Source organism: Filicampus tigris, chromosome 6 (genome assembly GCF_054856515.1).
Source record: "Filicampus tigris isolate MCC_2025a chromosome 6, RoL_Ftig_1.0, whole genome shotgun sequence".
NCBI classification, from domain to species: Eukaryota; Metazoa; Chordata; class Actinopteri; order Syngnathiformes; family Syngnathidae; genus Filicampus; species Filicampus tigris.
Window position 1 is genome coordinate 4,847,066 of NC_141222.1, and position 20,435 is coordinate 4,867,500.

The following is a 20,435-nucleotide window of genomic DNA, read 5'->3' on the forward strand; positions in this document are numbered from 1 at the left end:
AAAAGTATTTTAAATGATGCGTTTGCCATACAAAGGATTCTTCGTCAGCCAAACACTTCAAGAAGTATGTTAAGATACCATTAAACAGCACTATCAGATAGTGGGAAGTTGAGTTGCTGTTTAAAAAAAAAACAAAAAAAAAACATGTTTTTTTTTCCTTCTTCTGTTTTCCACAACCATATGGCTTCAAATACCTTCTGCTAGTTTTAACCTGAGCTGGAATTAGCCCCTGGGGGAAACGGGATCCAAATCTATGACGGATCTTTTCCAGTTGAAGCCTGTCCACAGTTTCCATATGTCACAAAATGCTCAGCAGCCTTGGATTGTGGTCGATAAGTGAGGGCTTGAGGACAGATATAACTTGCTGCACCTGTTATCTTTGCAAATTATTCAAACCTGGAATCACCAGATGGGGCAAGACACCCTTCAGTGTTGACATCTCTTGAACAGAGCTCATATTTTTAGATAACCTCAACTACTGAGAACCTCCCACGAGAAAGATAATACTCCAGTTTATTATTTTGGATGGTAACACGATTACCCAGCTACTGTTATGTGTGAGTGGACTCTTCCAGTCGTACCTTCCCGACATTCTAGGAGGGTTACGGGCTAATAAATTGTAACTACTGTTAACAAAGATTGTTAAGCATTAGGTCCAACATGTTATCATTTCCCATGCAGTATTGGCATGGCAAACAGCAACTTCCAACATTTAGACCTTTGACAGCTGCACATATGCAGTGCTTGCCTGTTGTTTTGCGCTAGCAATTGTTGTGGTGTGGCATATGCTATTAGCGATGATGTTTTTCAAAGCATAACATTTGTGTGATGTGTAACGAAACCAACCAAGTCATCTGAGGATTTATTCCATAGCTAATCAATTTTAGATGATTAGCTGAGAGTTATAGTACACCAAGCAATAACTTGACATTTCCTCCCAGATAAATCCATCGGATTAATTTTTTTCAAAGCTGAATTTAATATGTATGTTGCACCAAAGGATTGTTAAAATACCACAAGATGATAAGCAAAGCCCAGTGACGAAGTGAACTGCCGGGGTGCCACTTTATATTTGAAAAATATAACTGAGTGATTATGAATGAAAGCAAAGGATTAGCTTTCAAGTTCACACAGACATATTGTAAGTTTCCCACCAACCAAATGCTGTACTGCTAGATAGGCGGTCGAGAAAATGTCAGGCTTTTTTTTCTTTTTAACATTTTTTTAAGGGGAAGTCAACCCAAACATTTTTCTTACAAGAATATGTTCTATGCAGCCCCACTAGTCTATACAACGGTATTGTGATTAATGTTGTGTTTGTGGAATATGAGTTCCAGAATATGAGCAACAAATCCACCCAGTTTTAGCCATCTCAGGGGGCGGCCATTTTGTCACTTCTGTTGACTGAAAATGACATCACAGTCGCTAAGGGCTCAGGGAAGGACCAATCATAGCTCACCTGTTTTCTGAAGCTGTGCCATGATTGGTCGTTATCTGAGCCCTGAGCAACTATGATATCATTTTCAGTTTACAGAAGTGACAAAATGGCCGCCGCCCGAGATGGCTAAAAATGGGTGGATTTTGCTGCTTAACTCACATTCCACAAACACAATAGTCATCAGAATGCCTTGTTTCAACTAGTGGGCCTACAGAGAACATGTTCTTGAAAAATATGTTTGGGTTGACTTCCGCTTTAACCTTAAAACACTAACGTCAGGTAATTTTTCACCCACACATTTTTTTTAAGTGATATTTTGTATTGGGAAATTTAAGAAGACAACTTCCAATTTGGCATACAATGTTGTACTTTTACATAATTTGATGAAAACGGTATTTTATGCGGGATATTATATCGCGTTAAACGTACCGGACGTTAGTGATGGTGTTACTAATTTTAACGTTAGGTTCTAGGGTTAATAACCTTTCTATAATTTTGTCCCTGTGAATTAAAGCTTTCCTTTTAATAATGTAATGCTGGCTCCGATTAAAGGGCTTGAAATGTGAGGAACAACACTGGTTTATCATAAAGTTTATCATTAGCCTGAGAAATAACTTCCCTCTACCATGCCCCGCCTAGCGAGCATGGGTGTGTGGCTGCACTCCTTTTGAACGACTGCAAATCACATGGGTGACGTTTCATGCTGGTCATGAGTTGTTCCACAGGTTGAAGAATTGTGTGTTTATTTCCATTCCATTTTGTCCCGCTACTGCTAAGCCCGGGGTAAGCCCTTGCGATCACATGACCACTGGGAGGAAGTCAAGGAATCAATCCGCTGCCCAAGGACTTTGCGGCATCCCTGAGTTGATGCCAACAGACTTTCACAGCTCCTTATATGGCTGCTCTATTCTTAGTGCATGTGCATGGGATGAACAAGGAGCTGTTGTTTGTCTCACACTGAGAAGAGTCCAGCACTTGTGTTCAGGTCTATAAGGTTGAATTTCACTGCACACCACACTGTTTACTTATTATACGCTATACTTTTAGTTCACTCCTAATTAGATCATGTAGAAGCACTAGAATAGTTTCATCAGATGAATGTGTCGGAACGGTGAATGGTGTTTATTTTGATAATTGTGAGAGGAACATTTTGATAGTTATGACAACAGTTTTACTTTTTATATTATGATTGACAATATGTTTTGAAGCCAAATATGTGGTCTGATAGTTTAATGTGTCCGCCTCACACAAGGATTAAATGGCATCTCACTTTAACACAGTCAACACAAAAACAAAACAAAACCTCATTGTTATACATGGTATTAGTGTCAAGACCAATTAAAACTACTCTTTTGTTTGATCGGATCATTCCAGCATTAGAATCTTAATGTATGAGAGATTAAAAGCAAACACACAAATACATGTATTAAACAAACAGAAAAATATGACACTTGTACCAGTTAACTCACATATACTCATGTACTCTCTCTGGTAGAAGATAAGAGCTGTATTCCTTTTTTTTTTTTTTTTTTTTTTTTTTTTTTTCACACCTGACTCACAACATTTACAGTATATCAGTGGTCCAGAGCTCTGCAGCATTCTCCAATCACATCGCTTCACAACTCTTGCTCACAACCTCACTGTGCTGGTTACCAAGGAGACAGTGAAGTTAGGTTCTTAGAAGTAGAGCAACGACTTGGCAAGAGTGAGTCTTTATATCATCAAATTTTGGATTGCTGATGAGGATAAATAAATCACCCTCTGTGCTAATGATTTTGTTAATGAAACGTTCATGGTGTGTTTGCTGTTAAGTATAAACTTTGCGGCCGTGCATGTTGAAGGTTTGTCCTATCAATTTGTCACCTGATCGAAATAGTCCCACCTGTTCTTTTCCATAAACCCAACGTGCCTGGCTGGATGCACGGATTCCTCTTCTTGCCAGAAATCTGTCAACTGTGACGGGATACTGTGTAGAGGACAAGCTTGAACTTGCTGGCCCAGACTATTTTGACTAATTAGCTGAAGATTTCAATCACAAGAGAAACGTGAGAACGTAACCATTACCTGACAGAGAAAATCAAAACACCTGCCCGCCAGCATTCCCATCAAAACTATACAGTCCAATTAGGAGCTCACTTAGTAATTGATTTGTTGAAGCCTATTCATCAATGTCAAGGATTTATTGTCTCATGCTACCTTTGATGGTGATCGCCTGCAGAGAATGCTGTCACGCTTGTCTTGATACCAACATAGTAATGTCATCAGCACATGGTTAATGATATTTAGCGGGATCACTTTCATTCTTACCTCTTACAGTTCAAGTGGAAAAAAAAAAATCTCCAGCAAGATAAACAAGGTGATAATGAGAGATGTTTTTGTTTTGCATTGGTTTCTAAGTGGAAACTTTCAACTGCCGCTCAAGAATATTTAAAAAAGTTATAATTGCAATCCAATTAAAAAGGAGGGTGGGGGGGAGAACATGTTAGTTTGACATGCAGTATAAGTGCTACAGTGTACTTTTAGTCAAAGAGTTGTTCTGGTGTAATGTTGGCCATGAGTAATATCAGATGCAAATTACAAAAAGATGACCAATGTTCAATGTGTTAGCAGAATGTGGCATGATGATGGCAAGATGTTCTTTTTAAGCATTATATTGCAAAGTATGTCCAGCCTTGTTCAAACAAAAGATCCACTTCCACATTTGGAATGACTACCAAATGCTCTAAAAGCATGTGATTTCCACACAAACATGCACATCCATCTATTATTTTTATTTTTTTAAATTATACTCATTATTTGCCCTCTGTGTTGCTCCTCTTTTTTCCCCTTTGCTGTCTCGCTAATCATGTCTCAGTAAAATGATTTATCTGAGGGCTGAAACTGTGTAAACACAATAAGGCCGGACTCTGTCATTCGCACCCAGTGACCTCTGTGGCATCTTTTTTTTTGTTTTTTTGGTCCCACATCACTTGCCATTTTCTGTCTTTCTCACTGAACCTCCAACTTCAGCGTCAGCACATCTCACACCGTGTTCGTGTCTCTGAGCATTTGGATTAAATGACAGCTTGTTTAACTCCCACAAACTTCTGGTACTTCTCCCTTTTCCAATGCCGCTCTGATTATGTGGAAAAACACAGGCGTGTGGACTTCAAATCAAGATATGTATGTTCCATAGTCAAATAAGATGTCATACCACTTTTCTCAAGGTTATTTAATGGTACACTATAAAAACAGTTGGGGTAAAAATAACACAATTTGGGGTTAAAAATGGACAGATCCACTGCTTGAGTCAGTTTGACCCAACTTTCTGGGTTGTTTTTGCAGAAAAAAAAACCCAAAATGGGGAGTTTTGTACAAAACAATCCCCACAATTGGGCTGTTTTGTACAAAGCAACGCAAAAAGGTGGGTCAAATTGACCCAATTAGTGTATCGGTCCACTTTGGACGCCAAATTGTCTTATTTTTAACCCAGCTGTTTTTAGGGTGTAAGATAAAATCAATTAATTGTTACATAGGATTAAATTAATGATATACAGTAATCTTTGCAGATAAAGGATGCTTGGATCATTGCTATATAAAGTTAAAACGTATTTTAAAAAAATTCCTGTCTTATGTAAAAGCTACAATAAAAACACCTATGTTCTCTTTAATTTTTCATGCATCTGAGCATTCACACAAAGCCTTCCTTGGACCACGCTGAGCAACATTAGACATGCACATGGTGGCCAAACCAATATCATACCTGTCCAAAACCTGGGATCATAATAAGTCACCTTATATAGTTATGTTACAAAAAAAATCAAACACCTATTTATTAAAATAGAGGGTATCATTGATTAGAGATTCATGACACTAATAAAAATGCGCCCAAGTTTGTAAGAACCGGTCAAGGATTAAGGATTTTATATCCTATTGTATGTCGTAAATCAGCCCAACTTGACTTGAATTGTCCAGAAATCAATAAGAGCAAATTCTAGAATAATCATAATTTGTAATACATTTTGGCTTCAATATTTGAATAGGAAAACCTTTAAAATGCAACTTTGTTTTTGTTACATGGCATACTTTTGGGTCCATTCTTTTGCTACTTTGTTGTATTTGTTGTATTATATTACAAAATATATGGAGTAAAGAGTGAAACAAGAAGATGCTTTTCATCAACAATACGTGAGTACAAAAATGGTTAAAAAGGTAAACTATATTAAATGTTGCATAATGATATTATTAATTACTGTGAAAGTGTTGAGATGCTTCACTTGTTCGATAATAAACCTCAAGAAGGCTTTTGAGGACTTTACCTAGCCTAGTAAGTATGAGAATTTTCTCAAATTCGCTCTCTTTAGATGATGCTCAACATTACATATTCAAAATCTTTGGTGGGAAATGTTAGTAAGCAAACTTAAGCTGTCAGGTCATTGTAATAGATTCTACAAGGACAAAGTGGCCTTACATAACTCAGATTTTTTTTTAAAAAAAGAGCGAATGTAGGGTGATTGCGGGGCTCTGACTTTGTTCGCTTCGGGCATCAAAATGACTAGCTACGGCCCTGGACTGAGCCATCAATGTGTGCTCCTTCGCATCTCGTGCCGTGATGACGCGAGACAGCGCTGAGCTGCAAGAACTCAGTCAATTGCACCACACATTAGCCATCGACACTTCATACGTTTGTCGCGGTAATATGCTTCAATTGTGCAGGGATATTCTCACTCAAACATCGGGGTTCTTTTCCCTGATAGTCTATGATGGGATTGGTGAGATGACGAGTGCTATATTTTCTCATTTTCAACCTTGTGAGCAATCTCACCCCAGATTTTTGACTTGTTTTTTTTAGATCCTGAGCAATAAGTGTAGGTCAGTCCGTCAGTTCGTCTGTCAGTCCGTAGCAAAAAAAACCAAAAACGTCAGCAAGACGGGTGTCCATCAGTGACAGACAGAGACGTTGTAGACACCAGTGCATATTTCAGTCTGAAATGCTCCCACACCTCACCATTTTCTGTCCTTTTTTGAGCCATTTTTCTTTCCTACTCCGTCAGCTACATGTGCCAAATCATCTTTTCAATTTCTTTGTATGTGGCGATACAGCTCAGGCCCTTTATGTAATAACGCTGAATTCAGGTGTAGTTTGCACCAGTTTATGCTCATCTTAATGATTCTTTTCCAGAACTTGATCATCTGTCGCGTTTTGCCAAAATGTCTCTTTTGTTTTCTTTTTTTATAGATGCAAATACTTGACAAGTTTCCAATTGAGGGTGGACAAAAAGATCCAAAGAAGAGGATTATCCCCTTTCTCCCAGGTAATAGCCTGCACTCTGAACAGACTCCCATATTAATAATGTATGTGCAGTGCGTCAATGTGAGCCGAGCCGTTTGCTCTGCACATGTGTCGGTACGAGTCACTGCTGACAGGATGCTGTCCATGACTTAATTATCTCAAATTTTGTTCATAGCCCTACTCTATCTTAAGTATTCATCTTTTTGAGGCTTGCTTAGCAAACGTGGTTATGCATGCACGGGTCATTTAATCACACTAGTGTGTCTGAGTACACATTGATCCAAAGCATGCCACACATGCTTGTCTCCTCTGTCAGTCACACCGCCTGATATTCAGGCTCATGCCAACCCACAGGAGAGTGGCAGTGATCAATAGTGGCGCTTCACTGTCGTGGACACAAAAAGTTCAGTGACTCCGCTTATCACATTGATGTACTGCGTTGTGCGGATCTCTGCATACTATCATAAGTTCATCATGTTGATTTTTAAAAAAAATATTTGTATTTATTTATTATTATTAAAAATTATTAAAATTATTGTGCCTGTGCGTTTTCAACAACACTCTGTTTAAAGCCTACAGTCAAGACTTGGTCCCAGCGTTAACTAAATTCTGCATCTCCCCTCAAGTTCACCTCCTCTTTTAAGGGATTCTGTCTCTTTTTAAATAGAACCTACGTAAACTCAGTCATGGCAGCAAATACAGTGGTCCCAATGTGACCATAATCTCTCCCATGACATAATTTAGATAAATCATACAGTATTTGGAATCAATTGTTCCGGAGCCCAAACTGCCGCCATCATAAAACTTTTGTGTAATCTATAGGAAATGTTTAACATAATGTTGTATTCACATGGGGGTATATATTGTCGTGACCAAACCTTGCTGACATCTCCTGGCGGGCCTCAGTTTTACATGCACTTCGACTCATCCACTCAGCCAAACCGGATTGAATTTGCTCTCTTTACTTTGGCCAAGCGGTTGATCATTTATCTAAACTTTTCTCTTTCCTTGGTTAAAATGACAATTGTCTATTTCCTTAAACGTGCTCCCTTTGCTCTCACGCAGGCAAAATTCTCTTCCGAAGGAGCCATGTGCGAGACGTGGCCATGAAGCGACTGCGTTTCATTGACGACTACTGCAGGGTAAAGAAACCTTATTGTAAACATCCTTCAGTTTCCCATCTGACTCTGGGGACTGTCAACAGTCTGTGTGAGGTCAAAGGTCATGGCCCTGTTGTCCTTTCACATGCTTCAGACACAGGATATGTGGTTTGGACCAAGTTTGAGTCATGAGACTCTAACAGCAAGTACGACTAAATTTTCATGAATATTTTACCCAGCTTTTACATTTGAGGTTGTGCAGGGAACGTGTAAAGATTCATCTGTAAACACCTGGACACATGAGCGTGTTTTTAAACATTTAGGCTGGATTTACTCTGTGAGTCCAACTGCTCATATCCGGTTCAAAGCACATATCCTATTTTTTAACCATGTGCATTTCAAGTGACATATAACTGATATGGCTGTGTTTACCCTGACAGAACACTCGAAACAGCTCCACAAGCATCAACACTGGGCAGTGGCAACACAGAATTAATCAATAAAGCATGAATCATACAAATATTAAATGACATACCATTTTGTTGGCCTTGGCTGACAGTTTTTCGACCATATTTAATCATCTGTCTTTTGCTGTGGTAAATGCTACATTTACACTATGTTCCCGGCGGCCGCCGCCTCGTTTGAGGCCTGCAAGGACAAGTGATTGCCATGAATGCCCAGTGAGAGTTTTAAAGTGTCAAAACATTTGCCACTGTGTGGATGAGAAACCGTGTAGTAAAACGGAGTGATCGCAACTAAACATGACAGTACCTAATCAGACGTATCAAGATTTGGGACAGCAAGCATCCAGTATGTATTTTCCGGCATCACACACTCGCTGCCTACTATTCCTCTTGAATTAAGCCATGTCTTTAATTTACCTACAACGCCCACTGTGGCATACCACTTCATGAAGCTTCATGTTGGGTGGGGGGGATACAGAGAGAGAGGCAGAGAGTATTTTCTGCCAATGTGAGTGCATCGTGCATGTGAATAATGGGCTCTCTTGCATGTTTTGCTGCAAGAGATACAGTCATAAATTAGTTTTTGTATTTAGCGCTCTTGCGTTCACACCAACTCTGGAGATTGGACCGGTTTTGGATCTTCATCATCATTCGACTCTGACAAACGTGCTCCAAAGCTGAAAAACGTTACATGAAAAACGTGAGCAACTCCATCAGAACGTGACGGTCTGGGAGGAAACGTACCGGCATGTGTAGTGCGCCTTTGAGACCCAGCCCCCTACAGCCCATCACAGATACCGTAATAGACCGTGAGAAAACTCAGCAAGACATGAATAGGGAGGGGAGGAAATAGCCAAAACTCCACGATGCACCATGATTTGGCTAACCGGGTATCATAGTACTGTAAAGTCTAGCCTTAGATTTACCATGCGTTTGGTGTGTTTTTCTATGCTCTTTTCTTCTAGCTGCCATCATACATTTCCAAATCGTGCCACCTGAGGGCATCAAATAGGAATTGTGTCACTCAAACCATAGAGTGTAAATCCAGCCTTGGGCTTGGAATCAGTTATCTTCAAATCGGAATCAGGCTTCTTCCAAATGCAGATACAAATCACATACACATTGGACGGGGGCAAAGTAAACACACAGATCATTTTGCATGATACTGGCAGTATAGACAGCTACTGTCGATGTTTTTTTTTTACATTTACATAAGTAAATCATAATGCAGATCCACCCTTCTCTTTCAAATGATTTAAAGTAAAATAATTCCAATTTTTTTCAGTGAGATAAAATCATTCCTATTCCCCTTCTTATTCCTTCTGCCTGATTTAGACCTCGCACACTTCCCTTGCTGTTTCCTTACTTGAGCACTGCACAGATTGGCAAATTTTGCTGGGCATTGCTTTCCTTGTCTTACTTTCTTGACACACAAGGCACAGTAACACATTTATAAAATGTGACGTGTAATGACTGCAAAAATAAATAAACATGAAAAGCATGCAGATCCATATGAAACAAAAACAGTCCTGTGCTCAAGTTCGGATTTATTAGGAGAGACAACCTTACTCATATGCAAATAACCTGAAGCACTACAATGCCTACAGTTGCTATAGCGAGCCTATTTCTTTTTTTTTTTTTTTTTCGCCCAGTATTGGTGTGTCACACTGTTTACTTCCAACATCCTGTTGACGAGGCAAACAACAGAGAGGAAGAGTAATTACCCAGTGTTCTCAAAGCATCTGCTCTCTGGAGATTGTGGGATGCTGAGTCCATCCAGCCTTGGCTACACGGGGGTATATACTAGCTCTTCAATCAAAACCACAAGGCTCTTTCAATAATATAGCACTCTATGACTGTAATAAGAATGCTGCTCAGATTTGAACAAGAATTCTACATTCTGCATACAGTATCTGTTGCTTACCTTAGCTTTAACGGACAACACCGCATGCATGTCTGATATCTTTGTTGGAAGCGCCAGACCATTAAATATGGATGTTACTGAGAAATATGATCTCCTATTGTGGTTTGGCTTTGCCGGTGAACATTCGCTGATATTAGTGGCAAATTACTACATTGATTGAGCATAATGGACAAAGTTTTTATTCATTTTTTTTTCAAGCTGTTGACTGTGAATGAACTACCTTTCAGGTGAACTAAATCCAAAATGTCAAAACCTGGTATATTTAATACACTTAACATGATCAGGATTTTTGGGAGCAATATGTCTACTTAAATATCTTATTTACTTCATATACTTTTACTGTACTGTTTGTGGACTATCAACAAAGTATCGACATTAAGTATCCTCTACCGTTTTTGTCCAAGTTCAACAATCTTAAATTTGCCATGCCCCAAGGAAATAAGATGGGAGCGTCTGTACAGAGTTTGGGGGGGCACATGTGATTTGAAGAAATGTTAATTTGTTAACAAATTTACAGCACCTGATACAAAATTGCATAATCAAAATTAATAAAATTACAACTACTGTAAATACTTTAGTTGGAACCTTTTCAAAAAATGTTTCAATGAAGAACCTGTGGCTTGATGGGATGCTAACAATTTACTGTATAGTAGTGATGTTAATAGTGAGGGACTTAACAGTTCCAGAGATCTCTATTTGTTTCACAAAGATAATTTACACAACTTTAAAACGGTTCAACTGTAGACAATGCAACTGAGTTACAGGAGTTAAGATCGCTAAAACAGGAGAAAAAACAAAAATGAATCACCGTACTAGTAGTCCGACATTGCAGCTTTGTATAGCTTCCTGAAATAGTCTCACAGCATCATCCAAAACTCAGAAGATCCTGATGACTGTATGTAATAGGTTTTTCCCAACATGGAGTGGTGTTTTCACAAAATACACACACAGACGAGACAGCCATTACATCTGCTGGAGTGCCGATACTATTAGAGCTGTCGATGCCTCTGATACCACTGAGATTGAGCCTCAAACGTAGACATTGATACGTGTGATACGTCAGTCATTTGAGGCACTGTGTTTGTAGTATCATACCAGAAAGGAAAATGGCACGGCTGTCGATTAGCAGATGCACAGGAGGAGCACACGAGAAGCAGAGCAACACAGTCTCCACACAGCAAGAGAGAGCTAATTATATAGTTAGATATTGACAGGTGGCATCCAGTCACAGATAAAAGGATATGTGGGAAACACTGCGGCTCTCATATACAACAATATGCGCAAAATATCGCCCAATCCGATATAGCCGATCAGACGATCAGTCTAATATTTAAAATGTGTATATTTTCTTCATCATCTGATGCTTTTTACTTGAAGATACAAAGTATTCTAAATCATACTTTAGAAACATTGTTGTATCCTGAGTTCTAAATTAAACCCCCAAACGAGGGTTAAAATTCATTTTAGCAGGCGTTGATAAAAATGGCTGTCGGTCAGATATAATTGGGCGTTGAGTCACGAGGATCCATTGGAACCAGGACTAACATTCCGATTTTCCCGGAATCGTTACATTCTAAATTTCCGGTTCCCCATTACGGTGCTTTGTCCGCCGAGCAGAAGTAGAGACCAATAAAGAAGTGCGCACACGTGTGCGTCGTGTTGGTGCATCAAGTGCCGATCACAAGTGTGGCTAAACTTTGTTAACGTAAATGAAGCAAATGGCACGGCCATGTCAAACGTTATTTTAGTCTGCATTGCTAGCTGCTAAAAACGAATGGCTGTGGTTTGGACACCCCTAAAAGAATTAAAGGAACCGTTTGGAACCGTGTTCTGCTAAATCGTCCTACCCAATCGAAACTTCCTACCGAAGGCTGATTTGACCGCCTGTTCTTCCAAAATGTCCTACCCTTTGCGAAACTTCCTACCAATGGCTAATTTGACAGCCAAAATACTACCGTGAGATTTTTTTCAGCTTGTTTTGTTTAAATGCAGACTGATAGGTAGAACTTAAAAATATCCCTTAAGAAAATACTTAGACGGAAGCGCAAGCAGGTAGTACGTCCTGATGTGGTATACATCCACTGTGTGATGAATATGGTCAACAGATCAACACTTTGCTCCAAAGCCACTACAAGAAAACACGCAATGCTTAAACACACGCCAAAAGTATTTTTGAGGCAATGAAAAAGTCAAATAAGACTAAATAAATATGAAAATAATTAGTACTCACCAATTTTAACTGAACATACGAAAGGTAGGACAAAAAGTTACAAAATTCCCACGAAAACACGTATTGGCGTTGTGCGCATGCGTGCACAAGTGTGCTGGGCATTGTTAGGACGTCTCGACGAGTGGGAAGGAATTTCAGAATACCAGAACCGGAATCGTTCAAATTCAAACGATGCCCAACCCTATGCTATATTTTGTTCTCTGTAATTTTACCCTTGGCAGTGACTCCTACATTTCCAATAAATACTGTGCCATAATGCTACGTAATAGTGTTTGATATGCCCCTATTTCACACTACAGTCTAGAATGCAACCAGTGTGAGAAACAAACAGTGATAATGTGAGTGAGGTAGATGAAAACAGTGGAGCTCAAGTTGAAAACAAATGGCTGGCGGAAATTTTTATTGACCAGCCACATCAGCTGGTGCTCTAATAAGCTAATTTAGAACACTGATTGTATCTACTTGCTTATTTGGGTAGCCATTTTTAGATCCTCTCCTGAAGTTTCAAGAATGTTAATATCAGCACTTCCTTCCCTTCTTTATTTACTTACAAATCCAGTGAATGAATATTGAGCAACGACAAACTACACATCATTCAGATCCAGTTATCGAGCCAGCTAATTTTCTCACGGCATTCAAGTTGGTATCCTGTTTTATATTGACTGCGGTCAAGCCAGCCTTCAGTCCAAAGTTAATCCAGCCACCAGGATTGGCCAATGAGCTGCAAGGGCAGACTTCAAAATAAAAGCCTAACAATTAATACATGGCCATCAATGCCTTGATGGAATTGTGTGATTTTCTCTGTTAAATAACTGCCAAGTAGCAGTCCTTAGCACAAGGGTCAACGCTGTGGTGCCCACAAGCACCAGGTACCTCCCAAGGACCACATGAGTAACTTGTGGGCCTTTTTTAAAAATAGCTCACCAATGATGGGACATTTTTTAGGCATGTTGTAGAAGTCATACTTGGATTGTTATGACTCAGTTGAATAAACTACATTGCTTGTTGTAATCCTTCTCTGTTTAGGCACTTGTGCGACTCCCCCCTCAAATCTCGCAGAGTGAAGAGGTGCTACGCTTCTTTGAGACAAAAGCTGAGGACCTCAACCCCCCTGTGGAGTGAGTGTTTCATGCTGTGCATATACGCAAACATTACAGACATATTATTAAGGACATTTGAGGATCACTAAAGAGATCATAGTTGTTCATGGAAGTTCATTTTTATGGGATTCCATCCTGGTCATCCACATCTGTATACTTTGCGGCTCTTCTTTTTGTCAGTGCTGAAGAAACCTTAACGATGACGATTCAGATATTGTCCGTTGTCTAAAGAATTAATTCATTCCTTTGAATGATGCATAACATGAGAAATGAGCCAAATCCATACTGTATGTGCTTGTTTTCACCTTTCTACCAATTCTCAACCAGTCTTTAAACTTCCATAATATTTGTTACTGTAAGATGGTTGAGGTAGCAGGTCATAGCAATCAAGCGTTTTGCCAGCACTTTACATGCTTCTTAATTGGATTACAAGTTTGAATTGGTCCATCTATGGAGCTAAACGCAAGTGGGACTCCTTTAAAAAAAATGTTTGCTTTTCTTGTAAACATGGACTAGTTAGTCAGTTACATTCTGTGGAAATGGAGAGAATAAAGATGCCTTCTGATGTTTAAAAAGTCCTAAAATGGGACATATTTAGCTAAGCCAAAAATAAATGATTGTATACCATGACAAAAGTGGCCATGCTCAAGTTGTATTTTATTGTTTCTTTGTATTAATGACAGAAATATACATAGCCTCCATTCATTACTTTTCTATGAAGCTGACCCTGTGCAGATTTGCGGGTGTGCTAGAGCCTATCCTATCCAACTTTGGGCGAAAGACAGACTACAACCTGGACGGGTTGCCGTTCAATCGAAGGGCACATATTGAGTGGCTTTATGCAACACTTCATCCAATATAAAGGTCAGTTGGTAACAAGGGATGAGGAGAGAAAAAGAGATACATTTATAAGGAAGTGTATTTTTACATTTTAAGTTACAGGACTCCAGTTCGTTTTAAAGTTATGGCAGGGATTTTATATCTTCATGCTGTAGACTTTACTTTGGAGACAAGGGACGAGGCATGGTATTACCTTTGCATTAATGACTGGGTGTTTTTTTCTTCAAATATTCATGAGAGTTTGTTAATGGTAATTGGCCTGTACAATTAATAAACACTTCATGATGATGATAATTTTTCTTTGTTTAATACAGTGTATGGGAAATTTCTAGTGATATCTGCATTTAGATTTATCAGGAATGCAAATTTAAGGGATAGGGGATAGGATCAGAGAGAAGAGTACTTTACTGGTTATTTATTCCTACCATGCTTTATATTTTTTTCAGTGGAATCACTGGAAAAGAAAATCTGTCTGAACCAGTAACAACTGGTAATAGTTCACCTACTTCAAACTCTACTCTACTGAATAATGGGGGTGCTATAAAAAAAACAGATTGGAATAAGAACATTCACGTGAGACTCAGCATTCACAAAGCTCGACTCGATGAACACGTCATTGTCCATGCTTGCCGGCGGAGTGGCTGTGAATACAGAGAAATAGTTTGCACCCAAGAATGAGCAGTTGTGGAGATGTTAGCCTCAGGAAGTTGTGAACCCAAGTCAGCTCAAACAAATATAGAACTTCTTTGTGGTTCTCTGTATTGTGCAGAGATGCCTCTATTTTCATGTTAGGAGAAATACACTGGGAATTTGGCCGTTTGCTACAATTTTTTTAATGAGTCATGAGCCAATGGACTCGACTTCAGGAGAGGCTATATTTGATGAGTTCCTTTCAATATCGACCCATAATGCATCTGCTAAATCATTATGAGTCATCTGGGAATGTATGAAAAATGAGGATGGCCATTAATTCAAAGCTATTGTTGTAAAATGTACAAGTGTGTGTGCATGCCTGTGTGGATTTTAATGATGGATTCCGCTTGCGTGTGTCCTAAGTGCTGCTAGGGAAGAAACCTTTGAAGAGAAGGATGGATACAATAAGAATTGAGTAATATTAATACATCATAAACCTTGGTGGTGTCTTTTTGTCTCCATTTTTAATCATACAAGGACATCTGTGTTTTCATCGATTTCATTGTTAAAAAATTAGCGTACTTTATAAACATTTGGTTTAAACATAATGCAAAGCAATGTGTAAAACCATTCAAGAAGAAACACAATACAGAGAATATTGACTCAGAAACTGGCATTATAAATACTTTTTTTTCAATTCTAAAGAATATTTTTACTTTGCTGTGGAAATTTTAAGAATAACAGTTTGCTTTTTATTTTAGCTTTAGGAATAATATATGTCCATTGAGAATTTATGTAAAAAAACCTGCTAAAAAAATGACAAAAATCAGAAATGCTTGACAAACATACTGTATGTATCAGCTTCGTGAATAAACGGGTCAAATACTTTTAGAGTAGTTTTAGAATAATATATCAGGTAGACCCAAATGTACAACAAAACAGTCAAGCAAAGGTTCATTGTTCTCAAAAGTTCTTTCATTCAACGGGCAAATCAATTGTTGTGACTTTCAAACATAAATAAATTGACATAAGAGTCACCAATCTAAACATGAATCTGAAAGAAAACAGAATATCATCGCTGTCCTGTGAAAAACACTTATCTCCAATTTTGGAAACTTTTTTAATTTTCACTTTAATGCGATGTCTGTAACGCGGAAACATGATTCATGTACAAATAAGAAAATGAAAAAAAGTGGAGATAAGTGTTTTTCACATGACAGCGATAATATACAAAATGCAACAACAACCTACAAAGCTATGGTTTTCCTAGCATTAACTGAGGCAAAAGAGGTAAAATTCTGACCATTCGCACACATGTGAAATGGAATAAATTAATTCTTTCCCTCAAAATTTGACACTCAACTCCCAAATAATGGCAATGTGAAAAAGGTTTTTCAATTTTTGCAAATGGATAAAAAAAATTAAAAAAAGACATCACATATACTGTACATAAGTATTCACAGCCTCAATACTTTCTTGATGCACCTTTGGCGAAAGGCAGTTGACTAGTCTCGGTCTAAACTAGGGCTAAAAAACATCCCCACACCATCATGCTGCCACCACCATGCTTCACTGTAGGGATGGTATTGAATGGTCAGGGGAAGAACAGTGCCTAGTTTCCCCCAAACATAACGCCATTTACGCCAAAGAGTTCAAGCGTTGTCTCATCAGACCAGAGAATTTTCTTTCTCATGGTCTAAGAGTCCTTCAGGTGCGCTTTGGAAAACTCAAGGCGGGCTGCCGTGTGCCTTTTGCCAAGGAGTGGCTTTGGTCTTGCCAAAGGTTCTCCTCTCCCTACAGAGGAATGTTGGGAGCGACCATCAGGTTCTTGGTCACCTCCCTGCCTAAGGCCCTTCTCACCTGATTGCTCAATTTAAACGGGCAGCCAGCACTAGGAAGAGTCCTGCTGCTTCAGAACTTCTTCCATTTACGGATAATGGAGGCCATGTGCTCATTGGAACTTTCAAAGCAGCTGAATTTTTTGTGTACCCCTTCCCAGATTTACACAGTCTACAGACAATTATTTTGACTTCATGCTTTCTTTGTGCTCTGACACACACTGTCACCTCTGGGACCTTATATAGACAGGTGTGTGCTTTTTCAAATTATGCCCACTGAACTGAATTTACCACAGTTGGACTCCACTTAAGCTGTCGCAGCCTCTCATGGCTGATCAGTGGGAATGTGTTGCACCTGAGCTCAATTTTTAGGTTTGTGGCAAAGGCTGTGAATAAATAGTGTGATTTCTCAGGGTTTTTTTTTTTTTCATTTTTAATACATTTGCAATAAAATAAAAAAAAAATCACGTCATTATGGGGTGTGGTGTTTTGAATTTGGCAGTGGTAGCCACCTTCAATTTTTTCTTTTGCTAGAAAGACTGCACGCTAACAGCGCACAAAATCGCAATCTCCTAAAACAGTTATGCTGACAAACATACTTTTGTTTAAAGCAACTCTTGTTCAAAATAACTATTCTGGACATACACAGAAAGGCAAAGATGTTTACTTCCTCCACTTTGAAACAATTCACTGCATTTCACACTTGGGTGAGTGGAGCATGGTATTTGTTTATTTAAGAACCTCACCTGCTGCTATTACGTGAGCTGTCAGAATTGTTTGATCGTATGCCGCTGCATTTCCTTTTATTTAATGAGGCCTCATGTTGATAAGTCTAAAAAGTGTGCCAGCATGTGTTAATCAGGAAACAGTTGAGTGACATCCAATTCAGGAGATTTTCAGTTAATGAAGTGAAACAGAGGGCGAACATTGTGGTGATGTGCTAGTAACCACACAACTGGGGCAAAGCATAATTATTTTCTAGAGTTGTTGTCTTGTTGTTGGCATCAGCAGATAAAAATATTGCTGATTAATTATACGTGAATGACAGACATTTTGTTGTCAGCGTGCTTTCTCTCTCCAACCCAGTAGTATCCCCAGTCACGTTTTTCTTCTGTACTCATCCTCTTCTATCTCTCAGCCTCTGACTTCTCTCCTTCTCTTCTCCAGTCTCCTACCTTCATCTTCCTCGTTCTCCATCTGTCCGTTGCTCTCCATCTACTGTAAGTAGCAGAGAGGCGACAGACCGACTCGACCTTAATGGATAAGCTGTTTCATTCCCCCTGCTGGGAGGGATCAATAGCCCTCACTTGAGAGACTGTAGCACAACATACGAGGAGTGTTCAGCACGGCTCTGATGGGGTTAAACACTTAAAGCATGTGGTCAGGAGAGCTTGAGGCCAGTGGGAGGTGTTTGTGAGCGTATGTTTGTATGTGAGTGCTCTCGCGTGAAAGCATTTATTGACCCATCTCAATCAGAGCAGTTGAAGGTCCATGACTTTGCGATGATTTAGTTTTGTTTGATCTCCAACCAAAAAGAGATTTGAACTGGTCTATGCATTTGTGGAGTGGCTGCAGCCTGTTTGTTGTTGTTACGCTATTTCAGTACACCTCCAGACTGTCTTTGGCTTCAACCTCAGCTCTACTGTGCACTGCAAAAGTATTCACCGCCTTGGCTTTTATTGAATTATAATAAATACATTTTTTTGCATTTCAACCTCTAATTTATTTGTTATCTGAATTGTATTTGATGGATCTGCACCAAATTGTCTAAGTTGTGAAGTGAAATGAGAAATTGATTTATAAATGTCCCGCGCAATTAAGATCTTATTGTGACAGTCGTATCCTTCATTCTCACTGTCCTTTATAAAATACAATACAAACACAATACTTTCTTTATATTTCATTACAGCTACAGGTGTAACAAACCACTTTAAATTAACAAATTAGCAATAATACAACAACAAAGACAGTGAAAGCAATAAATCAAAACACAAATTATTACATACTGTAGACACCGAAAAACAGCCAAAAAGAGTGATACTCTACGCTATGGTGAATATTGTTTTGAAATCCAAACAAATCTGTGTTTGACCATCATCCAGTAGCTGGTGCGACTTGATTGTGTGTTATTAGAAGAACCAGGCTGTATGAGAGTGATGGATAGCAAAGCCTGCTATAGCTGGATAATCAAATGTGTCCGCTTTATCGCTTCCTCAAGGACGAGCAGCAAGTAGTGGAGGGTGTGGGGGAATCCCTTGGGAAGAGGGCACGTCAAGAGCAGGGAAGAGAGAGGCCAACTGTGCATTCACTTCAAATGGATCTTTATTGTTCAGATGTGATTCTTTGGCAGTTAGGTCAAACACAAGAATTGTCTCTGAATTCTAAAATGTTGGCACCTGTGGAGTGCACCCCCAAATCCGGCGTACTAGAGCACTGTAAAGGACTACCACACAGCCGACTTCTTTAGCTCCTTCACAGATGTGGTTGTTTTGATCTCGTGGGCTCCGCATGCTAGATTCAGATGCTGATGGATACAAGACACGGAGCAGATTCTGGAATGGACTGCTTGTCTATATGTCTATAAGTGCTACATTACTGTAGAAAGTGTACGTCTGTGGGACGTGTTATGAACTACAGAATCCGCCCCCAAAATTGATTAAAATAAATAAAGGAAATCAAATAAAGCGGTTGACGTGATGAATCTCCCAGCTTCACTGTATATGTGGTCCAGTCTTCCCGTTAGGCGTGTGTTGCAGATGCTTCTAGAAGCATAAAATAACCAGTCCCAATTAATTTTCTTCCTTTGGCCTAGATTAATTTAAATATGAATTAGCCAGTCGTTTCTCTCCTGGCCATTGTGGACTGCAGTCTTTCTTTCTTTTTTTTTTTTGTAAATTGAATCCAATAAACAAAATTAGCATACACAGCATCTTTGTGAAGACAGTCCTTGTGCACATGGTTTCAAAGCTGACTCACTGTAATAAATATGCCGGACCACCTGGCTGGTGGCTTGGTGCTGCAATTTTAATTATTCATGACTTCACAACATTTAGGGATGAGCAGCGCACAACACCAGATTAGGGGCCAGCAAAAACACGACGGAAAAAAAAAAAGTAGGCTTGATATCTAGAGAAACTGTCTGTTTATGTACAACATAATGTCAGCCACTTTAGAATCTACCCTAGTATTGTGGTGCCCCACAAGGGGGAGACGTTCACCAGGAATGTGTACGGTACTTTTAAAGCAAGTGAGGGAGTTGACAGGGATCAAAGGGATGAAAGACAAAGTGTTGAAGGAGAGTGTAAGCAGACCGTTTTCTGTGGACATGTCTTCGTCTCCTCGTCTGGTCATTGACAGCATCCCCACCGTATCAGTATATTTCACTATTACTATTTCCAATCATGTTTTTGGTTTGTTTTATATCATTAAACAAATTGCCAAAGCAGATCAATGTAATCATCTTATTTGTGAAATGTGTAAAATGCACATTAAATGCTGAATGACTTTCGGTCACTCACATTCTGGAGAAATCACTATCAGAATCGGTCATTTCTGTTCATGTTGAACTCCCTTCAAGACACTAGTATTGTGGAGCG

The 20,435-nt window shown here is 39.1% G+C and overlaps 1 protein-coding gene across 5 annotated transcripts in view; it reads left to right on the top strand.

Moving 5' to 3' along the window:
- Window positions 1–20,435, top strand: part of sh3pxd2aa (SH3 and PX domains 2Aa) — a 109,178-nt gene that overhangs the window by 35,595 nt on the left and 53,148 nt on the right. For all 5 annotated transcript variants that reach the window (XM_086032311.1, XM_086032312.1, XM_086032315.1 and 2 more), the window contains exons 3-5: window positions 6,657–6,732; window positions 7,776–7,852; window positions 13,455–13,546. In XM_086032311.1, the coding sequence (XP_085888437.1) occupies window positions 6,657–6,732; window positions 7,776–7,852; window positions 13,455–13,546 (245 nt within the window). The remainder of the gene's footprint in view (window positions 1–6,656; window positions 6,733–7,775; window positions 7,853–13,454; window positions 13,547–20,435) is intronic.